General features: G+C 36.9%; 1 protein-coding gene across 1 annotated transcript; it reads left to right on the top strand.

The window, feature by feature from the left end:
* Window positions 1-10518: 10518 nt before the first annotated feature.
* MEPE (matrix extracellular phosphoglycoprotein) lies at window positions 10519-24239 on the top strand (the record flags this gene model as incomplete). The annotated part of the gene is made up of 3 exons (XM_084232965.1): window positions 10519-10572; window positions 15547-15600; window positions 22785-24239. The coding sequence occupies 3 exons, from the start codon at window positions 10519-10521 to the stop codon at window positions 24237-24239; spliced, it is 1563 nt and encodes a 520-aa protein (XP_084089091.1).
* Window positions 24240-26220: the final 1981 nt, after the last annotated feature.

The raw sequence follows: 26220 nt of genomic DNA, 5'->3' as shown, positions 1-26220 counted from the left end.
CTCAATAGGTAAGATCAAAAGTTCTAGAGGAACTATGGAATCAGAACAGACTAAATGGAGGATCAAATCAGTGAACTCAAAGATGATAATATACAAAAAGATGCATCTGGAAGAAGAGAAAGAAATGAGTTTTAAAAATTAAGAAAAACTGGGACTCCCTGGTGGTGCAGGCAGTTGAGCACAGCACTGTGAAGCTGTCAGCAGCCTCTTTAGTGCAGGTTTGATCCCGGCCAGCCAGGGAGATACCCACATGGCATGGCAGACCTCTCCTGTCTCATCCACTGCTCCCCTTGGCAGTATATTTCAGTCAGTGTGCCTGTTCTGTTCCCCATTCTGTCTCTGGTGAATCCTCTCACCCTCCCACACATCTGGCCTGTACTCCAGTTCTTGTATAAATAAATAAATCTTAAAAAAAAAAGAAGAAAAACTGAGAATTATCTGACTGTATTAAGAAAGACAACATAAGGATTATGGATATCCCAAAGGGAAATAGAGGGCTTATTCACAAAAATAATATAGAAAATCTTCTCAAATCTGGGGAAGGAACTGAACATAAAAGTCTAGGAAGAGTTAAATAGACACTTCTCCAAGAAAGATATACAGATGACCAATAAGCACATGAGAAAATGCTCATCATCATTTATCATCAGGATAATCTAATGTCAAGAAATATGAGTCACACTTTAAAAAAAATCAACATTAATTAAATAGAAACCATGAGGGAATCCTTTAGACCTTTTTTTTTCTTATCCAAATGCCTTACAGTGAATATTTTCTGCCCTTAGAGCATTAAGATATCCAGTGGATTTGAAATTCATTAACTTGATTTGTTCCTCTAAGAAAAAAATTTCCATGCAAATTGCATTCTGTTCTTTCTCAGGAGACTTTCCTACTTGCATTTCATGCCCAGGGTATAAGAAGATAAGATCTCCATCCGTGTCTACAGAATTTGTCTTATATCTTTTTAAAATGCAATTTCAAGCTTGATTATTTTAGTCAGGGGTCAGAAAACTGTAAGGCAGAAGTCAGCAAACTTTTCCTGTTAACAATCAGGTAGTAAATATTATTGGCTTTGTAGGCTCTGTAGTTTCTGTCACAACTACTCAAATCTGCCTTTGTGGCAAAAGCAGTCATAGCTGATATGCAAATAAATGGACAAGATATGTTCCAATATAACTTTATTTGTGAAAATAGGTGATGTGTCAAATTTGGCCCCCGGGCCATAGCTTGTTGAGTCCTACTTTAGATTACATAATTTTAGGTGATTGTATAAAGTCATGGATTGTTTAAAGTCATGGATTGTATAAAGTCATAGGTAGAAAGTCATAGCCATGGAGAACAGATTAACTTAAAATGTAGCTATTGCTAATAACTTAGAATGTAAACAAACTATCAATAAACTCACCACCTTTTTTTTCTTTCTTCCCCTTTTTCACAATTTGAAGCTTGGTTATTTGTTTCAAACTGTATTTCAAAAATACAGTAAAATTTCTCATATTTGATGTGAGTTGCCTCCTTTCTGCAGCAACTTAATATATGCTTCTGATAGTTCTTAGATCAAAACACATTAGGAAATATTATATTTGGTAAATAATATTTAAGGATAGTTTTTTTTTTCACTACCCAAATTAACTTTAATTTTTTTATACCAAGATTATTAGGTACGTTTTACTCTTTGCCAGTTTTGGGAAACCTTTACCTTGATTCTAGCTGTAAAATAGTTACCTAAAATCAACAGCACAATAGAAACCATTTCTTACGCTGTGTAGGATGGGTTATCATCAAATTCAGTGCTGTGGTGGTTAATGTTATGTGTCAACCTGCCTGGATAAAGGGTATCCTGATTAGACATTATTCCTGGGGGTCTGTGAGGGTGTTTCCAGATAAGATTAGCATTTCCATCAGTGCACTCAGTACACTGTCCTCTCCAGTGTGAGTAGGCGTCATCTAGTCATTTCCAGCCAATGTTCAATTCATGCATTGCTATCAGGGGCTGTTTCAGGCACAGTGTATCCTCTGAAGATGAGTCCAACACCATTGCCCATTCTACAAGCTCTTCTGCAATGTGACATTGCCACTTTTCCATCAGGTGTGGAAACTATTTCCATACTTCTTTGAATGTGACGGATTTGAACAATATAATGACAATAACTTCATAATAGCTGCAGACTTAGCTCACAAAACTTTCTTCTCTGCTCTTGAGACCCTGGAACTAATGAAAAACAATGGAGGTGGCAGCTTGAAATAGAACAGAATATACTTTGTATGGAAACTTTTATTCTTAGATGAACAAATTCAGTGAGTTTTAATACATTTTTAATATACTGAGTATTTTAAGGTCTTAGCACCATGTAAGGAGTCTAGCCTATTGTGACAGAGAGAGAGGTTATGTACCATCTTGGATGTGCAGCCCGATTAAGTTTTCAGGTCATTCCTGCATCTGGCCTTCTCTGAAAATCCCAAATAAGAGATCCCAGGTGAGGAGATGAACTTAGTCAAGTGATCTCAAAAAGCCTTGAGAGAAAATAATCAATTGGTGTTTTACACCACAAAGTTTTAAGGTAGTCTGTCACATAGCAATTGGATTACTAGAATGGGAATTAATATCCATTGAAAAAATCTGGGTGCATGTAAATTAAGAAAGTCAAGAAATAAGAGCAAAGCAAAATGACAACACAATGCAGATAAACACGAAGTCAGAAACTAAAACGCAAGAATACTATGTATACTCCAATTGGTGAGAAAATACTATGTATCCAATACAATGAATAACTAGTTAATAAATGTTGTTGTTTCTGTCTCCTGAAAAGATTCTTGGTCCTGAAGAGCCAACAGCAACTTCTGAAAATTTTAGAGAGCAAGAGAGATTTTCCCCTGGCAGTCACACAACAAAGTTTAATAGCTACTTCCAGCAATATCACCAGGTCCTGAAAGAAAGGGCTGGTATCATAATCACATTTTAACTACATCCTCTGAGTTACATTTTAAGGTGTAGGAAAACATCTTTCTAAAATAAAAATAAAAGAAAATTATATTGACATATCATCTTGCTAGTAATAGTTGAATGAGAAAACAAATACCCTAGAGAAATGAACACAACTAGTTTCAGGCTATTTTATAACATTCCGTGGCTCCTTGTCTGGCTAAAATTTTTATGTACTTCTAGGGAAGTTCCCAAACACTGAGAGAAAAAAATAATAAAAACCAAAACTAAAAATAGTTTTGCAGTAGATGAGGAAGTTGGTTTTAAGTAACATTTTATAAAAAGCTACTTTTAAAATTTAATGTGAATATTGATATTTATGAATGAACACATATTTAAAATAGAAACACTTTCTTCTGCTAAAAACAGGGGTCAAACTCGTAGCACAGCCCTTCTGGAATCTATTCAAAAGATCAATGGGACATAAATACTTTTTTCAAAAATGTAAAATCTTGACAAATCTTGAAAAGCTTATATGGTAAAGAGAGACTGGTTAACTGGGTGCCTCTATTTCATTAATAAAACTGTAAGGATTCCCCTACTGACTTGGGAAGTAAATGCTGTATATTTGTTATGTATGTAAATTAGAAAATAGAGAATTATTTCAGTTAATCAGAGCATATGGGAATAGATATGGTATATGTTTACCTCTATTTGCCTAAGATAATACATAGAAAGGTATTACTTAGTAGTGTTAAGAATAAGTTGGGAACCAAGATCTTAAATGTATATCAAAGGAATTGGTTCTAGAGCACAAGTACAGAGAAGGTGGGTGGAAGATTCCAGAAAAAGAAGAGAAACAAAACAAAACACCCAAAACCTTACTCCTGGATAAGGGTTCAACAGCCAGAGCAGATAGTGTAGGTTCCTAGTTAGCTAATATTCCATGATTTTCGCACTAAAGTAAAAGATAAGAATGAAAAGGCTACCAGATGATAAAACTTGTGTCACAGGCTACCCTTATCTAAAACATTCTTTAAGGAACAATTCTAGTTGTCTGGAGCTTTGTTTTATGAAATAGAAAGTGTGTTACCATTACCAAGCTCTAGAAATCACCAGTCTGACCAGGAAAGCAGGGATAAGCTCATTGTTCATGGTGGTGTCCATTCTGAAACCACAGTGTGAACGAAGAGTCAGAAGAGAAAGTTCATGTGTCCATTTCTTGTCCTTATCTGTTGGCCACTAGTTTTATTTTCTCCTTAAATAAAGATGGCATGAGGGTAATCTTTTATTTTACATTACTCTGATCTTTGCTGCACCTCCCCCTTTGTTATTTGTTCTTCAGAAATTTTAAGGCCAAACTATTTCACACAAAAGTTTAGGAAACTTAAATTGAGTTTTTTTTTTTAAGTTTAAGTTCAACACTGATTTTAAGTTTCAAGAGGCTAGAAGTAACAGTTCTACTTCATAGAACTTTAGCAGATGACTGTTCTTGGATTTTTCTGAGAAGTTTCTTCCCTGAGACCATCCAGTCAGAATAGTCTTTCTATCTTTCTTTTGTTTTGCTGGGTTTTTTTTTTTCACATTTGTGAATTGTAGGTTCTAAATTTAAGGCTCAAGTTAATTATTTTTTAGTTTTGAATTCATCTTAGCTTTGGGATCATATATATTTAATTACTGCCAGTTTACTCTTTGGTAGGATTAGTAACTAAATCAATTTTTTTCTTCAAATTCTCTCTCCAAGAACATAGCTATGTCTAGATAGACTTAAGACATTTCCCAATCACTTAACAAAGGGGAAATCTCTTATACTCTAAAATTATTTTGAAAGGAAAAAAAAAAAAAACAAAGGAAAATAATATATGAGAAATGGCTGAAACTATAAAGTAATATCAATGAAAAAGTCAACATTTTGAAAGGTTGTGCCATATACAAGGCACCCACAGATGTCTAGTTTTACTGGAATCATTAAAAGCATAAAGTTAATTTTGTAAACAAAATGTGAACAACCTTAAAATACCAAATGGCTTGCTTATTGCTAAAGAAATTCCTGAATTACTCATTGCTTTAGTAGAACATTAAAATGAGAAATTGATGGTATTCACATCTGTCTACTGTTTATATAGCTTCATATTTCTGTTCAGTCCTATAATTGACTGAACACTCCTGTTAATTATCTCCTTTTGTTTATTTCCACTTCCTTGTTAACCTCTCTCTATATTACCCAATCTTTTGTACTTTTCTGAAATTCTGGTAATTAATGTTTATGATCTCTAGAGAAATAGACCACCATATGATTTTAAACATCCATTTCACTATTTTGTTGCTCTTTGCCCAATTATTGGATAAGTCACAGAGGAAAACACAGTAGTAAAATAAACAGAAAGAAGATGGAAAGGATGTCATCTGAATAGCAGATTATTATTTAATGTTGGGAAGAATGGGTGAGATAAAATCTATTTATTATTTATCTATTATTTAATTTAGAAATAAGTGCTGGGTTAAACACCTTGTAGACATTTGCCAATTTAATGTTTATGTTGACTTTATAAGACATTTGTTATCAAAGGATTGTGTAAAGATTAATTGAATTAATACACCACACTAATGCTTGTGCTTTACTAAAAGTAATCACTCGTGGAAGTTATTACTTTGCTTCCCATTTTCAGACAGAGAGATTAAAACTCACAGAAGTTCAGTGTAGTTTTTAAATTCCCTGACCAGAGTGAACAAGTGGTAAAGTCAGTATTTGAACTCAGATCTCTTTGACTCCAAACCTACAAGAATCAGATGTCACTGTTGTCAGTGACAATGTTCAAATATTCTAAAATTTGTGGTTAAGTGGTTGTGAATCAACAGTGGTCCCAGTTTAATAGCCCATATCCTAATCCTGGCATGTGTTTTAAAAACCAGCTCTAGATGCTCAGAAGATGACCTGCAAAATTTGGATAAAACAAGTAGGGATTCAGTTTGAGCTATAAAAGTCACCACTCTCTCAGATAAAACACCGAGTCCTGTTTTGTTTGTTTTATTTTGTGTAAACTCCCTAAATTTCATTTTTATGAATTACATCATAAATTACATCATTTATAGTCTGTTAAAAATTGTGCTTAACTGTGGGTAGTTCTTTTTACTTAATGTGGATTAAATAATTACTTTGCTGATGTTTCATATGTAATTCTAATGTAAATTACCCCTCTAGATATTACAATATTATTTGGACTGAATGGAGCCTCTTGAGTTATTTTAATCATGCCTGGGAGACAAACTGGCCAAACCAGGAGAGTAACAATGGGCACAGAAAGGCCTAGTCTGATACTGGCATGCTACCTTTTTCATCAAGATAGTCAATGTCCTATAGTGACCATTTCATAACATTTATGTCCAAAACAAGACTCTCGTGAGTTCCCTCTAACCAACTTCTGTAGGTTGCCATACGTGTGTGTGTGTATAATTGTGCTAGTGCTATGTACACACACATATATACATACACATATATGTGTACACATGTATGTATTTAAAAAGGCAACTTTATTCTTCCAATTGTTCAAAGCAAAAACTTGATGTTATACTGATTCCCAATTTTCCTTCATAGCCCTCAACTAGCACATCAGTGAATCAATTCTACTTTAAAAATATATTCAGAAATTGACCACTTCCTCCATCTTTTCTGTTACAACCCTGGTTCAAGTCCTTGTCATCTATTGCTAGATTACTTCCAAAACTTCAGTCTCTCTCTGTTTCTGTTCTAGTCACTCCTCAGTTACTACTCTGCCCCAATCCCTAAGGCTGCCTTCCCACTTAGTATAAAGGCACAAGCCTTGAGATGACACACAGGCCCTATATCACCTGCCATCTGATACCTTCTAAACTCATTTCCTGCTATTTCTTTCCTTCAGTCTCTTAAGTCAAACTGATCTCTCTCTCTATTCCTGGAACAAGCCAGCAGTCTCTTGACCATGGAGATTTTCTCTTTCTTTTCCTTAAGCCTAGAATTCTCTTCTAAATAAAGTCTACAGAATCTTATTAAAAATTACTTTCTCAGTTTGTTCAATAAATGGTGCTGGGAAAACTGGGTCGCTACATGCAAAAGAATGAAGCTTGACCACTACCTCACACCATACACAAAAATCAACTCAAAATGGATTAAAGAACTAGACATAAGACCTGAAACCATAAAATACATAGAAGGAAATATAGGATGAAGGTCCTTGAAACACTACGTGATATTCACATCAAAGACATCTTTACAGACACATCACCCAAAGCAGTGATAGTGAAGGCAAAGATAAACAGCTGGGACTACATCAAATTAAAGAGCTTCTGCACAGCAAAAGAGACAATAACAAAAACAAAGAGAAACCCCACCAACTGGGAGAACATTTTTGCACACAACACTAATGATAAAGGACTGATCACAAAAATCTGCAAAGAGCTGATGAGACTCAACAACAACAAAGAAAATAATCCAGTCAAAAAATGGGCAGAAGAGCTAAAAAGAAACTTCTCTGAAGAGGAAAAGCAAATGGTCAACAGGCGTATGAAAAAATGTTCAACATCACTTGTAATCAGGGAAATGCAAATCAAAACTACCATGAGATACCATCTTACACCAGTGAGAATGGCACATATTAAAAAAACTAGCAACAGCAAATGTTGGTGAGGTTGTGGAGAAAAAGAAACTCTCCTGCACTGTTGGTGGGAGTGCAAAATGGTCCAACCACTATGGAGAGCTGTGTGGAGATTTCTGGACCTACTAAACATAGAGCTTCCATATGATCCAGCAATTCCACTCCTAGGGATTTACCCAAAGGACACAGAAACATCAATTCCAAAGAGCACCTGCACCCCTATGTTTATAGCAGCACTGTTTACAATAGCTAAGCTTTGGAAACAGCCCAAATGCCCAAAAATAGATGACTGGATCAAGAAGATGTGGTACATATACACCATGGAATATTACTCAGCATTCAAAAAAGATAAACACATGCAATTTGCAGCAACATGGATGGCGCTGGAAGGGATCATGCTCAGCGAAATAAGCCAGAAAGAAAAAGAAAAATACCGGATGGTCTCACTCATAGCAGGAATCTAGAAAACTTAAATAAGGGACCAGGAAAATGAATAACTATAAGAAAGTGAAAATCAAAATCAACAAAAACTATGAACCAGAGACACTTTTTGGGGGGTGGGGGGCGGGAGGGGAGGGATTGGGGTCAGAATGGGGGGGTTGCAATTGTATGGGGAATATAAAAATAAAATCTATTATTTAAAAAAAAATTACTTTCTCAACATGTTTCCAATGCTCCCTTTATAGTTCACCCCAGTGTCTCCACTCTCAATCTGGTTATCTCCCTCCTTGCAAAACTTTTTCATCTTAGACTTAGTCTGTGTCACTATCTAACATAATTAATTTTTATTTACTTATTTATTGTCTGTCTCCCCACCAGATTATAAACTCCATGACAACTGGGATATTTTTGGTACATCTGCTTTGTTCCCTACTTCCCTGATGCCTGACACATCATAGATACTCAATACATTTTTGTTAAATGTGCTGAATTTCATTCAGACAAAATTGAAATTATAAATTTTATATACAAAAGGACAGTTGGAAAGTTATCCATTTATAAATGTGTTGTGTTATTCAGTCAGTCCCATTTAATAGTTCTGAAGTCAATTTTGATTATCTGACAACATGATATACCAAACCGAGGTATTTATATTTTCTGTTTGCCTCACTTTATGGAACATTTGATAGCAGCTTTCTACCACAGAAACATTTTTAGATTAAAATTACTTTGCCCCCTATGGTTATCTGTGGTCACTTGGTAACAAATTGTGCTAGTGCTAGGTGAGTCATTGCTGATTGGCCATTGGAAAATCTAACAAACTTTAAATTTCGGCAAAATACTCAGGAACTGCTAATCCTGAAGAAGAAGTCAGGTATTCTGAAGGTCACGGATACCAGGTAATTTCACTTTCTTGGTGTTCTTGATAGAAATTCCCTTCTAAAGCAATTATTTACATTTTCGAATGCATGCCAGTTAGGTAGGGAGAGAGCTTTTGGAAATAATGCAAATTGGAAGCATTCTCTACTGACCACAACTGTTCAATATTTAATGTTTTGTTTTAAGAAATAGAAAGTGTGTTACCATTGTCAAACTCCAGAATTTACCAACTAAAATTGACAACTTAGTAGATTTCCTTTTGATTTGACTATCAGCATGACCAAGTGCCACAATAACTCAGAAATCCAAATTTTACTTTAAGCTTTCACATACAAGCCAAAATAAGGATAAGCTGATCATATGCATACTTCCAAGGGTCATCTATGCTGATGTTTCTACTGATCAGCTTTAAGTCATTTGACTAATGATATTATCCTAATCTATAAAAAAAACTCTGTTATAAGACTATAGTAAGAATGAAGGTCCTTGAAATTATATTAATTTAGAAGAGAATTATCTAAGATTTTAAGATATATTAATAATTACATTTATTTCTGCAGATAAAGCCTTATTTTGAAATGTTTAAAGATTACACCAGCATTTAGGTTATCTCTCCCATTAAAACTCCCTTCTCCCTAAGTCATCTCAAAGAGTGGTGTAAATTTTTTATTTGCATATTGGTCACTGTCTGTAATGCACTTATAGTTCATTAAAACTCCCAGATTTAGTAATACAGATTATATAAAATACAGCAATACAGATTATATATACATATTATAAAAAATACAGTAATACAGATTATATATTATTTAATAATATAAAAGAACAGGAGCTTATTCAATCTTGGTTGAATCTTGATTAAGAACAAAAGGCTCTATAACTATATTGCTAGAATACTAATCTTAGTTCTTCCTGCAATACTCAATTTATTTGCATTCTCCATCTATTTCCTAATCTATAAAATAAGAGTAGTAATAACATTGACTCACAGGGTTGTTGTGAGGATCAAATAGATGAATATGTGTAAAATTTTTACATCAGTATTTGGCTCATTTTTGTATTCAATAAATGTTATCAATAATTATATAAGTTATTTTTCACTCTTTAACCTATGAATGGCTACAAACTCAAATACATTGCTCATGAATATAATGACATATTTTGGAGCACTAACCTGGCAGGGATATGATTTCATTTCCCACAGTGAACCCTGATTCCCCAGCAAACTCATTTAAGGAAATTGTTATGATCTGTTATACTAACAACATCATTATAAAGTATATAATTTAACTAAATCATCTCCTTTTAAAGATGAAAGGGAAAAATTTGCATTGATGATAGAACAAATAAATATGTCTACAAAATCCATTTTTTAATTAACTGATTTAATTGTTTTAATAATATTGAAAATTTTTCATTTTCACATTGGAATAAGTAGACCTATGAAAGTTCTTATATTAAAATAGTCACACCAGGGTATAAAAAATTATATATACACATTTTTTTTTAACAAAAAGAAATGGACTATTAAGGGAAATAGCCTGTTTATATATTCCTGTGTGTTTTATTTATTTTTTTACCGCAATTCATAGTTGGCAATGCTTTAGTTAAAATGTTCTTGCTTTCTTACAGAGATTCTTAAAGATGCATTTTATCTGTTTTGGACTGCTCCTTTTTGGTCTGACCTGGGCAGCACCAGTAAGCATTTACAAATTCAATTATATAACAAATTCAATCTCTTTATCTATTTTCCTCTTAAGCAACCTCTTAAGCAATCCTTATCTAAGTCAGTTACATTAAAATAAGAAACAAAGAGAAAATATCGACCCTTGGCACAAATGCCTGTCACCAGGGGGCCTTTGATAAACCAGTGACAGTTATAGCTGTCACCACATCATCATTAAAAAAACACCAACAGAGTTTATTTGAAAAAACCTATAGCCAGCCACAGTATTTCAAATCTGCTGATGTTGATGAATAATGCACAAATTATAACGTTTCAAGAGTTTTTCAGTATTTTACTAAAATCCAGAGAATATAATTTGAATATTACAAGGCTAACTAACTCGATATTCTAAATAGAGAGCGCCACAAAGGAGTGAGAACTTTTTTGGTAATTCTTGTAACATCCCAACACTTTGGGATTCTGCTAATGACTTCCTCTACCCAGAGATGGGAAGACGTACCTCTAAGCTTAACCAAATCAAGCTCTTATTTCCTTTTGTGTCTTTTCTACTCTGACTCACTCAGATGAGTAGTCAGGATGTGACTAAATTATCTTGTGAAAATGCTGAGTGTTACAGATATTTTCTGCAATACAGACACATTGCTAATTAGATAATGTCTGAAAAGCATCCTAACTTTTCAGAGTAACCTCTTTTGTTGGAGAATCATGGAAACAAGTAGTCACTCTGTTGCCAGAAGTTCTTAAATATAGGTTCTGAGAGTGTGGGTGACCAGTTGGGTAACCCACTGACCAGCCTGAGCCATGCCATCCGGTGAGGACAGAAGTTGAGGAGAGCAGGTTCTCTCTGTGCACAATGTCTGCCAGTCAGTCCTGTGGGGGATATTCTGCTCAAAATAGACATCTGCTGGGTCCAAGCCCCTCACCTGGCTCCTCTGGGACCCCAGAGGCATGTGTCATGCATGATGGGGATAGAGTTGGTCTTGCTGACCCAGCTCAATCCCACCAGCTGAGGATGAGTCTATTTTGAGCAACATATTCCAAGGAACAGCTGGAGTGGCACTCTCCATTTTCCAGTAAATGTGCTATGAAAACATCAACCCGGTGACCACTGGTCACAAGTAGTGCCAGCGTTCTTCCCCAGAGGAAAACAATGCCTTCTCCATTTCAGGGCCACATTCAAGCCCGGGAGAACAGCCAAGTGGTGGGAAGGGCTACGTATTTCAAATGAAAGCGGCTCATTCAGGACAGAGACAAAATTCAGAATGATAAATGAGTGAACGTGAACCTTTTTCCCAGATACATAGATCCCATGTGAACAATTATCTGAAGTAAATTGACTGGTGGGATCAGAAATAAGTATATGCTGAGTCAGTCAGTCAATTTGGAATTGTAATCCAAATTGAATTTTAAGGGAGGAAAAAGTTCTCCTTGAACCTCTTTGGGTTCCTGGCTAGGTCTGAAAATTAAACTTGTGAAGACATATTAGTAGGAGAAAAGAGTATAAATTTTATTTAAATTTTATATGTATGGGGTACCTTCACAAGAGAATGAAGAAGTGACCTGAACAGAAAGATGATATATCTCTTAAACAAAGAAACAACAAATTTTGGTGAAGAATTGACAAGACAAAGAGCTAAAGGCCATCTAATTGGGCTAGGCCGTCTTACTAGGCTATCTTCCAGCAAGGGCGGTTTGTTTAGCAAGGTTTGCAGATTCTTCTGATTCCCTGCCAGTCCTGCTATGAGTCTATCTCTAGTAAAATGAGACATTTTTCTTCTGCCATAATGCAAAAAAGAAGGGAGTTTTTCTGCATTTTCTACTTAATTGCCTTCAGTTCAAAATAATTTTTTACGTCAAAGAGACATTTTGTGATGACATGGTTTCCTTCAAAAATTTTTTAAATGGAAGAAAATAAAAATGATTATTTGGCCTTGTAATTCAATTAATATTCACATGCAATTAGGCTATAAAGGTTTTGTTATAAGTTGCTTTGTCATATGTTCACAATTTTTCATGAACTCTATCAAGAAGTACTCTATACCCCTTTATATGTTTTTAATAAATGAGTATGTGCGTGTGTTTGGGAATGTTCTCCAAATACACCTTACCCTTAACTTTCATTTCTTTCTTTTACTTAATATCTGCCCTTCTTATTTTTCTCTTTTCTTTCTTCTCTAGCACTATTTCCAGCACGATTTTCACTGTTTTGATATTTTGGGAGACTGATGCAATGTTCTAAATTTATATGTGCAACCAACACCAGAAAGAAATGCAATAAAGGATAAAATTTGAAATATGTCTAGAAGGTACTTCATATAAACTTCAGAAACATTTCCTCTTAATACTAAATATGTTTTTTCATATCAGGCCATTTAAATTTAATTATTTTACCCTAGGGACTTTGAGACAGAGGATTTAGGTTAAAATACCACCTTTCTTCTATTTCTACTACCAGCTGTAAACATGTAGCCAATTTTGTCTCTTCTACTGTCTATCTCCCAGGAGTTATTATAGGAATCAAATGAAATTACACATACATGGGCAGTTTAAAAATTTTAAAGTGCTATATAAATATAAGGTGTTATATTTTTGTTTCTAGAATGGAATGGAATGCAAAGTGGATCTGCCTTGGAGTTCAGGCAACAGGGTACTTGTATGAACAAATTTTAAATTTATTTCCAAAATGAATCTATACAGTCTAGTCAAGAAAAAATAACTCACAGTAAGAGAGTTTAGTAGAGAGATTTTATTTGGAGAATAGTTACACAGTATACCACAAACAGAAAGGGCAAACTAAGGGTGGTGAACCAACCGAAAGACTGAAGGTAATAATGCCCCTTGGACTAGAGAAACAAAGAGGTGATGCTCCCACTACCCCGGACTGAGGTTAGTAGGGGTGGAGGGGTAGTTGGGAGAAGAGCAACAAGAACTATGACCACAAGCAAGATGCATCCGATTATATTTTAAATGTGCTGCCTGTGTAGGTGTCTTAAGACACTCCAATTTTTGGAGTGGGGTGGGGTGGAGGCTTCCCTTCATTAACAAGCAATTCTCTGACATCAGCCTCTACCTGGAGATAGCTTCAGTGTCCACAGGTAAAGGACTCAATCTCCCAAGACTGCCCTCCACTTCAGGTGCTGGCCACAATCCAGTTTCTCGCCTGTGCTTGTGCTTACAGGCCACTTATAAACCAGAGGTTCCTAAACCCCTTCTCAGGTTCAATTAATTTTCTGGAGCAGCTCATGACACTCAGAAAACCCATTTTCTCACTAGATTGCCAGTTTATACAAATGATATTAAAACAGCCAGATGGAAGAGCTGCATAGAGTAGGGTATGGGGGGAAAGATGCAGAGTTTTCAAGCCCTCTCCAGGCATGCCATTCTCCCCATATCTCCACATGTCCACCAACCCAGAGTTCTCCAAAGCTCCTCTTTTTGGCCTTTCATTACATAGGCATGATTGATTAAATAACTGGTCATTGACGATTGAAATCAGCCTCCAGCCACTCTTCCTCCCTTGAAGATGGGAGGTGGGATTGGAAGGTCCAAACCTCTGTAATCACTTGATTGGTCCATGGTGCCTCAGTCCCCTCTCTAGGTGCTTCCCTAATATCACGGTGACTATTTCACATAAAAAAACACTCTTAACACTTGGGAAATACCAAGACTTTGGGGAGATGTGAAAACGGAACAGTAGATCAAGATCAAATATGCATAAGAAACACATCTGGTCTTCAGAATGACCAAATACATACCACTTATTAATCACAATATTGTACAGCCCCAAATAAAGAGAGCAGGGAGGACATGACTGGGCTTCTCTCTCCTTCTACCCTCCGGTCTCAGGCCAACTCTCCTATCAGTTGAACTCAAACTGAAGTCACATGACAGAGTTGTTCATGGAATGTAGTTTGTAGAGCAAGCAGGAGAAATACAGTGCCTGAAAGTAAACAGGATGATTTCCAGAATCTTGTTGCAAGGAAATACAGAAGTTTGAAGTTTACTCAGGAAGACTGTTCTTTAGGTGGATAAGACCTTTTTGTATAATCTTTCCCTGGAGGGTTTTTCTTAAAAGATTGATAGTAACACCATGATCCTGCTTCTACTTCAGCACACGTATTCGGACTCATATTGGTCCTATCTGCTGATTCCTTAGCCACATCTGAAATAAGGGAGGAATTTCAAAAACAAATAGGAAAATAAACAAAAAATAGGGAGAATAAAAGAACTTTTATGCCTGCTCTTTCCATGGCAGACTTGCTCTAGGATTATCAGGTTTCTCTTTTAGGCTAAATTTTAGCCTGAAGAAGCTGCCTGAGTCTATTCATTTTCTCTTTCTGACTTTCCTCCAATCTACAGCTCACAGGTAGGTATCCTTGATACATTCTGATATGTATGTGTCAGATCAAAAGGCAGCATTTGTCCCTATCTTCAGGACACCCCCATTTTCCTTTCCCTGAAAGAAATATCTACTCAGATGGCTGGCAGCAACAATAGAGTCCCATCTTTGGCTATGCAATGATATGACTTTATGCTTGCTGGAACATTGGTAACATCACATCTGAAGTAGCAATTACTGAACTTGCAGTCCATGCACTCATACTATCTACATCCTTGAACTTTGATTTTGGTTCACTGATAAACAATCTAATGTGCCAGTGAGGACTTGCTTTTCAGTGGAAACCAATGACAGCTGGGCTTCTTCCTGATGATGTCCCTTCCAACTCGGTGGATCTCCTGTGTTCGAATGTGGTCCTATGATTGAGATCGCCTCCTGTCCTCTGGATGAGGAACACTGGCACCCAATTCTAGAATACTGAAACAAACATGTATGTGCTATGTCCACCTTCTTTTGTTCAGTTGATCTTCCACGTTGAATAATACAACCCAGTGAGAGAAAGATAAATGAAATGGTTATTATTTGAAGAAATGAATGAAATAGTAAATGTTTGGTGGAGTTTTAGTTCTTGTTTTCTTCCTTTCAGGCATTTCAAGCACAGACTGAGAAAACTAAGCAAGACTATGTGGAAGAACAAAGGGTAAACAGAATTATTCTTCTCAAGTCTATTTCAGTTCTGTAAGAAAGTCACTAAGAGGAAAATTTTAAAAGTAAAAAAAAAAATTCTTATGGACTTGAAATGCAAAATTATACATGATTTTGACAATTTACATAATGTGTGATAAGAAAGAAAAGTATGTTGAGTGATTTGTTTCTCTTTAATATAATTTCTTTCTCAAGAGACATAAGTTAGTAATGTTGGGAATTGGGTTTTTTTAAGATTTATTTATTTATGCATACAAGAACTGGAGTACAGGCCAGAGGTGCAGTGGGTGAGAGGATTCATCAGAAATAGAGTGGGGAACAGAACAGGCTGGCTGACTGAAATACATTGCTGAGGGAAGCAGCAGGCAAGACAGAAGAGGTCTGCTGAGCCATGTGGGTAGCTCCTTGGCCCGGGATTGAACTAGTATTGCAGTGGCTGGCAATAGCTTCATAGTGCTGAGACTTAACCCCTTGCGCCACCAGGAAGGCCCAATGCTGGGATATTGTTATTAACAAGCAATGTTTTCTCTTAAGTATACATGAGAACAAAGCAATACAGGAGGCAGAAAACAAAGGGAAGGGAGTGAAGAAATCTTAATGTGGGGTTGTGTTGGCATGAAGCTATCCATATGAACCAGAAAGTGAAACAAATACCCTCAGCTTTTCATGTCATCAAATTGCAGCTTATTTCTGCCTATTCCAGTTGCTCCTGGCAGCCTCAGAGAAAAATCTGTTCTAAGAAATAACAATCTTCTGGGTTTTTTTTTTTTTTTAAATCTCAGATGAAAATTACAAAGGCAAAAATTACAACGTAAAAGTCTGAACATTCAGGCTGTCTGTTTGGCCAACTTGCCATCAGAGGCGAACTCTGTAAAATCTGCCTTTCTCCAAATGCCCCCACATGGTTCCATCTGAACATATTTTCAAGTTGCTCCATTGAAATTTGGTAACAAAATTAATACATACCAGAAGAGTGAGCGGTGGATTAGTCATCCTTAGGGAAGACAGATTCAGGCATACGAAAATAAAGGAACAAGTTGCTACCTTCAGGAGCTGGCTCACACACACCCTCCCGTGGTTATAAGAAGTACTGCCATTTGTCAGAGGCAGAATTAGACTTTACCAAAGGGAACAAATATTTTGTACTATAGAAGAGGGAACGAGAAAACATCTCAGTGAGATAAACCCACTTTAACATAATATCGTAACTTTGTAGGTAATGCACAAGGGCCACCATAAGAAACATGTTTTTTTATATTTTTTAGTATGTTTAACATCATCTGGGAAGAAAAATCAAACTGACATAAAGGTAAACTCAGTCTCTGAGTGGGGATCCTTGTCATGAGCCAAACTCCAGGGAAATCTGTGAAAGAGACATGTTTAATTTTGCCTGGAGTTTCTAGCTGTGGCTGGTGCCTTTGGCTTTTACTCCACTTCTTGGCTCCACGAATGTCTTTATAGGGTGATGTTTGCCCAATCTTCCTGACACAGAAGGGCCCCCATCCTGCCCTAGTGCTGCAGGTGTGGGGCTGGTGAACCTTGTGTGGCCAGGTATTTTTCATGTTAGTGCTTCTAACTAGCACTGGACTTTTGTAAGGGGGCTGTCTGGACATATTCTATCACACACCAATGGTGGGGATTAGAAGGTTAATATGAGAAGTCATTTTGGCCTAAAGAGTAATATATTTTAGTGTCCCTAAAATTCATAGCACAGATGACTCCATCGTGTCAGTATGCTCAGAAGAGAAAGAATAAGGGCTTTGTAGCATCAGTAGAACAATAATTCTTTTCACTCAATCCCTCCTTGCAGATTCATTGGCCAAAGAACTGGAAACAGCTTGAAATGCCATCAGCAAAAGGACTATTTACTTTTCCCCTAATCTGGCTTCATTTCTAGTGAAACTGGTAGTTTCCTTTCAGAATGTTATTTTGTTCTGCCCAGTATTCTTTAGCTGCCTCTCTAGGACTAATTGCCTGTTAAACTTATTTGCAAGTTCGTACTTGTTACTCACACAAATATGAGTTCTTCCTATTGTGCAAGATCTTACTTTTCTCCAGGATTTCAGAGTTAGGAAAGAAACAAACATTCTTATAAAAATCCTTAAAGGGCCTCCATAGTGGCACAGGTGGTTGAGTGCAGCACTGTGAAATTGTCCGCAGCCTCTGCAGCGTGGGTTTGATTCCGGCCAGCCAGGGAGATACGCACATGGCAAGGCAGACCTCTCTTGTCTTGCCCACTGCTCCCCTCAGCAGTGTATTTCGGTAGGTCCACCTGTTCTATTTCTCAGGTGTGACTCCTCTCACCCTCCCGCACATCTGGCCTGTACTCTGGTTCTTGTATGCATAAATAAATCTTTTTTAAAAAGTCCTTTAAATTGTATGGGGAATATAAAAATAAAATTTATTTTAAAAAAAAGTCCTTTAAAAAATCCTTAGAACCCTTGTAAGATAGAATGGGTAAATGCTGGGTGAGTTTTGCTCAGAAAATCATGCTTTAGGGTTTGAAATAGAAAAAAAAGTTTCTATTTGGTGTTTAGGGAAAACTCATCATGGAAATAAATGAGCTGGGACTTGGAGAATGAGTAGGTTTTGTGTAAACAAGGGGGCAGAAGAGACTATTCACTATGAAAAGAATAATAAGAGCCAAGGCAAGGAGATAAAAAAAAAAAGCAAAAACAAAAACAGAGCACAGGAACATAAGAACCAGCTGATACAAGAACCATCACGGAATCAAAGATCCTATCAGGAATTATTTTACATAAGCAAGTGCAAAAACAATTGACCATTACACACCACAATTTAAAAGCTGTTTCATGTTTTTAGTATAAAAGACTTCTATTCAGTATTTAATGAAATGCACACAATTCATTCAAATACATGCTACTGTTCAAAAAAGAGTGAAAGTACAAAATATAAAACAAAGCATCCAATTTCAGAGTAGGCATGGAAAAAAAGAAAAAGAGATTATTATAACCTATTTCTAAAGCACCTGTTTAACTCAAAAATAAATATTAGCAAAGAATAGGTGAACTTGATTGCAAAGAAAATATAAAGGTCATAAAACTTTCCATAAATCAAACATTTAAAATCCTTTTCACTCAGAAACATCTTAATCTAAAGTCTTTTCCTATTATATTTTCTGCTCATAGCAAAAATCTTAGCAATTTTCAGAATATATTTGCCAATACAAAATCTCAGTGAGTAATGCTGGAACTTCCGCAAATAAATCATGTCAAATTATTTCTTAAAGTACAAGTTAGAACATTTGCATGCTACCTATTAGGCAGCATGAAAATAGTGAATGCTCTGTCAATTATACCTTCAGATTCAAGTGTAGCATGTGACTCAACAATTCCCCCACTGCTTCCGACACTAATAGTGTATGTATAAAAGCAGGCAGTCTGGCAATCTTCTCCTAGACAAGAAATCCTACTGTTTGGATATCAGATTGGGGGGATGGGAGGAGAGAGAGAGAGAGAGAGAGAGAAAGCATCCCATCAAAATTCATTTTAGATAACGTAGAATCAGGGACCACAAACTTATAGATGTCATAAAAAGAGGGTGGCATTGCTCATGTAGTACATGGACAGAGGCTTCTGAAATCAGTCCATCTCCATCTGCCACTACATATTAGACAAACACAGAGATGGGAGAACAGCTTTGTATCTGCTAGTCAAATGACTATTGTCAGCATTATGTAGGACAGCAAACTGCCACTTGGTAAGGGGCCATAAGCAGTGCTGTATGAAATAACCATTACCATCATTTATATAACTTTATTTTAAAATAGAGATTGCACTAAATGCTTTAACCTGCATTTAATAAAATCATTCAATTCATTTAATTCTCCAAACAAGCCTGAAAGGTAGGTGTCATTTTTCTTATTTAACAGCGATTTTTTTTAAAGATTTATTTATTATTTATACAAGCACTGGGTACAGTCAGAAGTGCGGGAGGGTGAGAGAATTCACCAGAGCCAGAGTGGGGAGCAGAACAGGCAGAAGAACCGAAGTAAACTGCTGAGGGGAGCAGTGGGCATGGCAGGAGAGCTCTGTGTGCCATGTGGGACCCTCTCCGGCAGCCAGGGATCGAACTGGAGCTGCAGAGGCTGCGGGCAGCTTCGCAGCCCAGTGCTCAACCACTGTGCCACTAGGGGAGGCCCCTTAACAGCTATTTTCTTAGCTGAGGCCCAGAGAAGGAAACCAAGGCTTCCAGGATCACACAGTTCATGAATGGCAGAGTTGAGTGACTGATTGCATGTAAAAGAGGGAATAAGTTTAATAATTGCCACATCAGGAAAAAGCGGATACCGCTTACAGCTGCAGATTTTGTTTTAAAGATATAATGAAAGTTTATTACAAAAGTAATGCAATTGACAAGTACATTTGGTTGTTTCCATGAGACACAGGATTTTAAAATAAAAACTGGAATTATGACATAACATTATACTGATGCTATCTAATATAAGGCACAATAGCACCAAGGTATGGACAACTAGGGAAGTGACATTTCTAGGAACTTAATACAATTTCTGGAGTATCATATTAATAACATTTTACCCACATAAATGTGAACAAAGGAAGGTTAAACTTCTCTTAGTATTTGACAATGCTTCAGCTGCAGATTTAAAAAAAAAAAAAAAAAACTTCCCAAAATTAGAACTAGCCAGTGGTAAAGGGATCTGACATGAAAAGTAATGAGCAATTTGCCAATAAAGTGTTCAAAGAGGTCATGTAAACTGGGAAAGACTGGCATTCAGTGACCCTTGAGAGGCTGTGAGACCCAAATCCCTAAGTAGCTATTTCTTTTTAAACTCAGGCTCTATACCCTCCCAACAACAATATGTTTAATAGCAGTCATTATCTTTTCTTTCATTTTGTTTTCATTTTTTGTATGTCAGTCTTCCAGTCCATGTTTGTCACTAACCCTTTTATTTAGACATCAGTAGAGGGTTATTTTTCTTTGTCATGATTTTCTTTGGCATAATCCTAATCCAAGTGATTGCATTTCATTCTTGGACTCTGCAGCAACTTCCAAAACTGCTCTTTGTTACCACGATTCCTCCTAAGCCTTTTATTTTATTTTGTTAACTCTTGCCTATAAATCTTCACTAACTCTTCATTTCTCAAGACAAAACCTGACATCCCAGCACTCTGCAGTCTGTGCAAACCCCAACGGTACATGAGTTCTCTGCCCCGCTGCCCCACCTTCAGTCTCATTATCCCACAGGATTATTACCTCTGTCATTCAACATGTCACCAGGTTACCTCTACGTAGAACATGCAGTCCCCTGACTAATTTCTTACATGGCCTGGTCCCTTAATAAATATCTCTTAATTAGACTTTGTATTACACAAATATCCAAGGCTTTGTAGAGGTGTTGGAAATTTTAGTACAACCTACAATTTGGAGGTAGAGAGAAAACATGGCATTTATTTTGTCTATAATTGTTCTGATGTTCAAAAACTCCTCCCCAAAGGTTAATGGAAGGGCAAGATAACATGCAAGAATTAATTTAAATCAACTTATTTAAACTTGAGTTTGTCTAATAACGGAAATAGTTCTAAGTATATTCTTTAGTCTCTTTTGGATAAAACTGCCCAGATCCTTACCTTCCCTCCTTCTGTCTCTAAGGTGACAGCAGGTATACGAGGGAGCAGGGTCCAGCTTATATCACCTATGGCATACTACATGCTACGTGTATAAACACGGTCCCCACCATAGTGGAGAGGAAGACATGGAGTCCTCATGGTAACAATTGTGAGCTGTTTGCCTTGAGGCTATCCCGAGATGAAGTCACTGGCTACCACATCTTACAATCAAAATAGCACAGTCTTGTTTGAGGCCCAGGGATGATTTGGGGTTCTCTTGGCTCTCACGGACAATTTAGACCCGTCTATATTTGAATCTGACTTGTATTTGTCCCAAGTGTGTATGTTTCCTTTACATTTGGAGCCCCTTGCTCTCTCCACTGTGACACCCTGTGGAAAGCTCTGGAACAGACCCTCAAACATTTCCATATATATCCATTCCACTGAGAAACAGTGAGTGGCATGAGCAAAGTCAAGCTTAGCCCCTTTCTTACTGACAACATTATTCTGTCAAGATTATTCAGTTTGGCTGTACCCCTAGTTGGTAAGGCACACCCTCTGAGGCAGCACCTTCATAGACCTCATTTCCCCACCCCCCAAAAAAGGGTATATTGAGATACATGCATAAAAACTTACTCTCCTCCACTTTCTCTTTTTCATCCCATTATTCTCCTGAGTATATTTCTGGTCTGGATTGTCTTTATTTACACTTATGTGGTCTACACATCAGCAGAGCCCACATCAGCTGACAACTTTTTCTAAATGCAAATTCTAGAGCCCCAACCAAGCCTACTAAATCAGAAAGTCTGGCGTTGTTTTCAACAGACTTTGCTTTAGCATGCCTTCCAAATAGTCCTGATAAGTGCTAAATTTGAGAACTATTGATCTCGATTATTCAATTTGATTTATTGTATGACAACAAGGGAAGAAAAGAAAATCAATAAATACTTTGACAGTCAACAGTTGGGACAGCAACACTTGTTACAAAATCTTTTGATTGAATATCAAAAACTAAGTATTACCAGATTCTTATATTTGAATTATTTTCTATAAAAAAAAAGAAGAAAAGAAAATCTTCTGTGTAGGTTTTACTCTGAAGACCAGAATAAAAATGAGAGAGAGAGAATAATACTTTTATAAATATGACTCCATTTTGCTTACAATGACTCACTAGTCACAAGAGGAGGACCAAACTCTGTGCTCCTTAAATTCAGGTCCTCTTTCCAATTCAGACCCTAATCAGTATTTCCAGATTTTGTCTTATTCACTTCTTTAGGATTTCCTGAATCCAAGCATAAAGTACCATATTATCTTTCAAATCCTTCCTGTTTCCAAACATTTGACTATGCCACTTAATCTTAAAATAATTCTATCATTTCCCTTCCATGTATTTGAATGTTACTCATCCTTCAAACCCTGTTCATCCTTCTTTTGCCATAAAACCTGCTCTGTCTATTCCACTATTATCTCTACTAGCAAACCTCTATTGAGTACTAGTGGTTGGTTTTTTATATTGCTTAAGAATTGTTAGATGTTTAAGTTTTTAACATAAAATAATTACTTTGTGTTGAAAATTACACTTTATCAGGAAGAAAGAAACAAAGACAATCTTGCTCTTCACCAGTTTGACAAGAGAAGACTTCAAGGACCAACACCTAAAGAATCCATTGTTCAGAAAAGAGAGAAAGATGTGTCCTTATTTGGAGTTAATGAAAATAACCAAAGTAGTAAATACCCCCATCTTTTTGAAAACAGACAGACAATGAATGAGGGCTACCACATTAGTAACAAAGAAAATCCCTATGATGACCTAAATATGGCCACTCTGCCTGAGTCTACTGAGGATGCTGGGGTTGAGGATGGAGACAATGCTACCAACACACTGCATGAGCAAGAAGAATATGGCACAGCTTTCATCAGACATAATATTCAACATAGAATAGAGCCAGTGACTGTGATTGAACTTTTGAGGGAAGAAAACAAAGAGAAAAAGTCCAAGAATGTTCTAAGCAAAATTCTGGCAGATGCAAACTACGCTAAACCCCCCTCAAAAGATAAGAAGAATCATCAAAGAGATCCCCAAACCCAGAATAATCCAGTAAAAAGCAAAAGTACTCATCATATCCAACCTAACGCTGACTATCTAAAGCAACTCCCAAAGATCAAAAAGATCACCAGTGATTTCGAAGGCAGTAGTTACCCAGATCTTCACAGCAGAGGAGACAACGATATCTCTCCTTTCAGTGGAGATGGCCAGCCTTTTAAAGATATTTTTGGTAAAGGAGAAACTCTTCATCCTGATCTAGGAGGTACAGATACTCAAACAGGGTATTCTGGCCCAAGTGAACCTGAGACTAATAATTTGGACATGAGAGGACTAGGTTATAATGAGCTCCCAGAGAAAGAAGAAAATGGCAGGAATAGCATCAGAATCAAAGATAAAACAGAGAAAGAAGGAAATGCTGCTGAAATAAGCTTGGTGGAAGGCAGCAATGATATCACAGGTATCACCAATTTTAAAGAACTCCCTGGAAAAGAAGGGAACAGAGTAGATGGCAACAGCCAAAATGCTCACCAGGGGCAAGTAGAGTTTCATTACCCTCAGGCCCCCTCAAAAGAGAAAAGAAAAGAAGATGGTGGTGATGTAATGAAAAGTACTCATGATAATGAGATTCAAAAAAAGGGCCAGGATAGTAGTAGAAAAGGTATAGAAAATTCTAGTAGGAATCAAGAGACCTCAAGTAAAAACCAAAGATTTCCTAGTAAGGGCAAAAGTCAGGAGCTCATTTCTTCCCATGGTCTTGATAATGAAATTAAAAATGAAATAAGTTCCCATAATGACCCCAATACAGCAGCACACAAGAGACAAGGTCATTATGTACCCCACAGACAAAATATTTCTACAGGGAACACAGGTGTACCACAGAGGAAAGGCTCCTGGGGCCACAGAAAGCCCCACTCCAATAGGCTCAGCTTCTCTAGAAAGCAGGACAGTAGTGAATCATCTGAAAGTGACAGTTCAAGTGAGAGTGAGGGTGACTAGCACACTGGAAACTCCCAGAAAAATGAAGTTTCGAGTCCTTAATCATCTATGAGTTGTTGGTTGATAGGAGCCACCTGATAGCAGAGCATATGAAAGAGGACATAGCAGAGAATTGAATAAGCCAAGAAGCCTGCCTCTTGGGGAGAATCATCACTATTGTAAGGGTCACAGTATAAAGTTCTATTCAGTCATAATCCTTTTTTTATGTTAATAGGGCCTTTATTTCTTTTTTTATTTTATTTTATATATTTTTACATCATTTTTCATTTTTGCACTTTGCATGTATGCATTTTGCATTTTGCATGTATGCATTTTCTTCTTGGTTATAGTCCCCATACAATTCCCAACCCCCTTATCTGGACCCTAAATCCCTCCTCCCTCTCTTTCCCGTAGTGTGTCTGTCTCTGGTTTATTGTTGTTTGTTGATTTTGATTTTTACTTTATTATAATGAGTCTTTTTCCTGGCCCCTTATTTAGGTTTTCTAAATTCCTGCTATGAGTGAGACCATCCGGCATTTTTCTTTTCTTTCTGGCTTATTTTGCTTTAAGGAATAAGCTCATTAAGAATTTATGGGCTATATAACATTTGAATAAGCATCATTTAAAAATATCAATAGTTTGTTTATGTCACAAAAGCCTTCTTATCAGTTGTTTGAACTGTAGACATGCCAATAAAAATATCTATCACATGATCATCTGTAATTAAATGATCTGTGAAATTCTGGTATTCTGTGGTGCTTCATTTTAGAGGTAACAAGATTGGTTGTGCCTCTGGCAAAGGTAATGTTCGGAATTAACCCACTGAATAAACCCTGGAAGTGTTCCTCATGCTACTTGGTTGAAGCCAGGATTTCCTCTGAACGAACTGTGCTCTCACAAATACACCTACTTTATAGCCTCCTATGCTCTTTTCTCTGTTGCACAATTTGCATAACTTTTCATAAGACACCTTTCATTTCCTGAAATGAATCTCCGTGTTAACACTTTTCTCAGTTCTATCTCCTTCCAGACAAAGATGGGAGTGGGGTGGAGGGAGGACAGCAGGGAGGATGTGAAGAGAAACACACAAATGTAGAACCAAGACCAAAACTTGCTGCAGCAGATATTATTCATTGGCTGAACCCAAGTCATCTCCAGTCAATTTCTTCCTCCTGACCTTTTGTGCAATGCTTTTCCAGCTAAGGACCTGTGATACCACCATTCTGAGAATCAGACCCGATTCTCTCGGTAAGGGAGGGAGCAGAGTTCTGGAGGCTATTGTTCTTCCTACTACTAAAAACTTACATAGCTGGTGGCACTACCCTTCCTCCTTTCTTACCCTACTCTTTGTGCAACTTAACACATGCCTGGAGGTGCAACAGTAGCAAAGGAAAATGTAAAATCATACTTATATTTTGACATATATGTTGGTCACCATCCTGGTTCCTGACACAGAACTCCTAGATTCCTGGTGGTGTCCTGGGTGATAGTAATGTCTGTTCCAGTGGGGTGACTCTGAGTGGATCTTGATTGGGGCTGATCACTGGAAAGACCTAGTCATGATTAATTTGTAATTTTTAGTCCTCCCACCCATTCTCTAGATAGGGGAGAAAACCTGGAAATGGAGTTAGAAATTGATCATGCCTATGTGGTGAAGCGTCCCAAAACCCCAAAATAAAAGGTTTGGAGACCTGTCAGATTGGTGAACATCGTGCTAGGGGGAAGGGCAGGCCCGCAAGGCCAGGGAAAGTCTGCACCCCACTACATACATTGCTTTATGCATCCCTTCTATCTGGATGTTCATCTGCATCCTTTATAATTCCTATTTAAAATAAAGGTAAATAGGGAATAAATTGTTTTCCTGAGTTCTGTGAGCTGTTCTAGAAAACTAAACTAAATCAAGGAGGGGATTATGGAAACTGGTGTCTGAAGTGGGGTTGTAGTGCAGCCTGGTGGGAATCAATTCTTAACCTCTGGAATCTGATATTCTTTCCAAGCACAG

Source organism: Talpa europaea (assembly GCF_964194135.1).
Source record: "Talpa europaea genome assembly, chromosome: 5".
Taxonomy (NCBI): Eukaryota; Metazoa; Chordata; class Mammalia; order Eulipotyphla; family Talpidae; genus Talpa; species Talpa europaea.
Note: the sequence above shows the minus strand (reverse complement) of the source record. Positions and strands in the feature narration are given on the sequence as shown.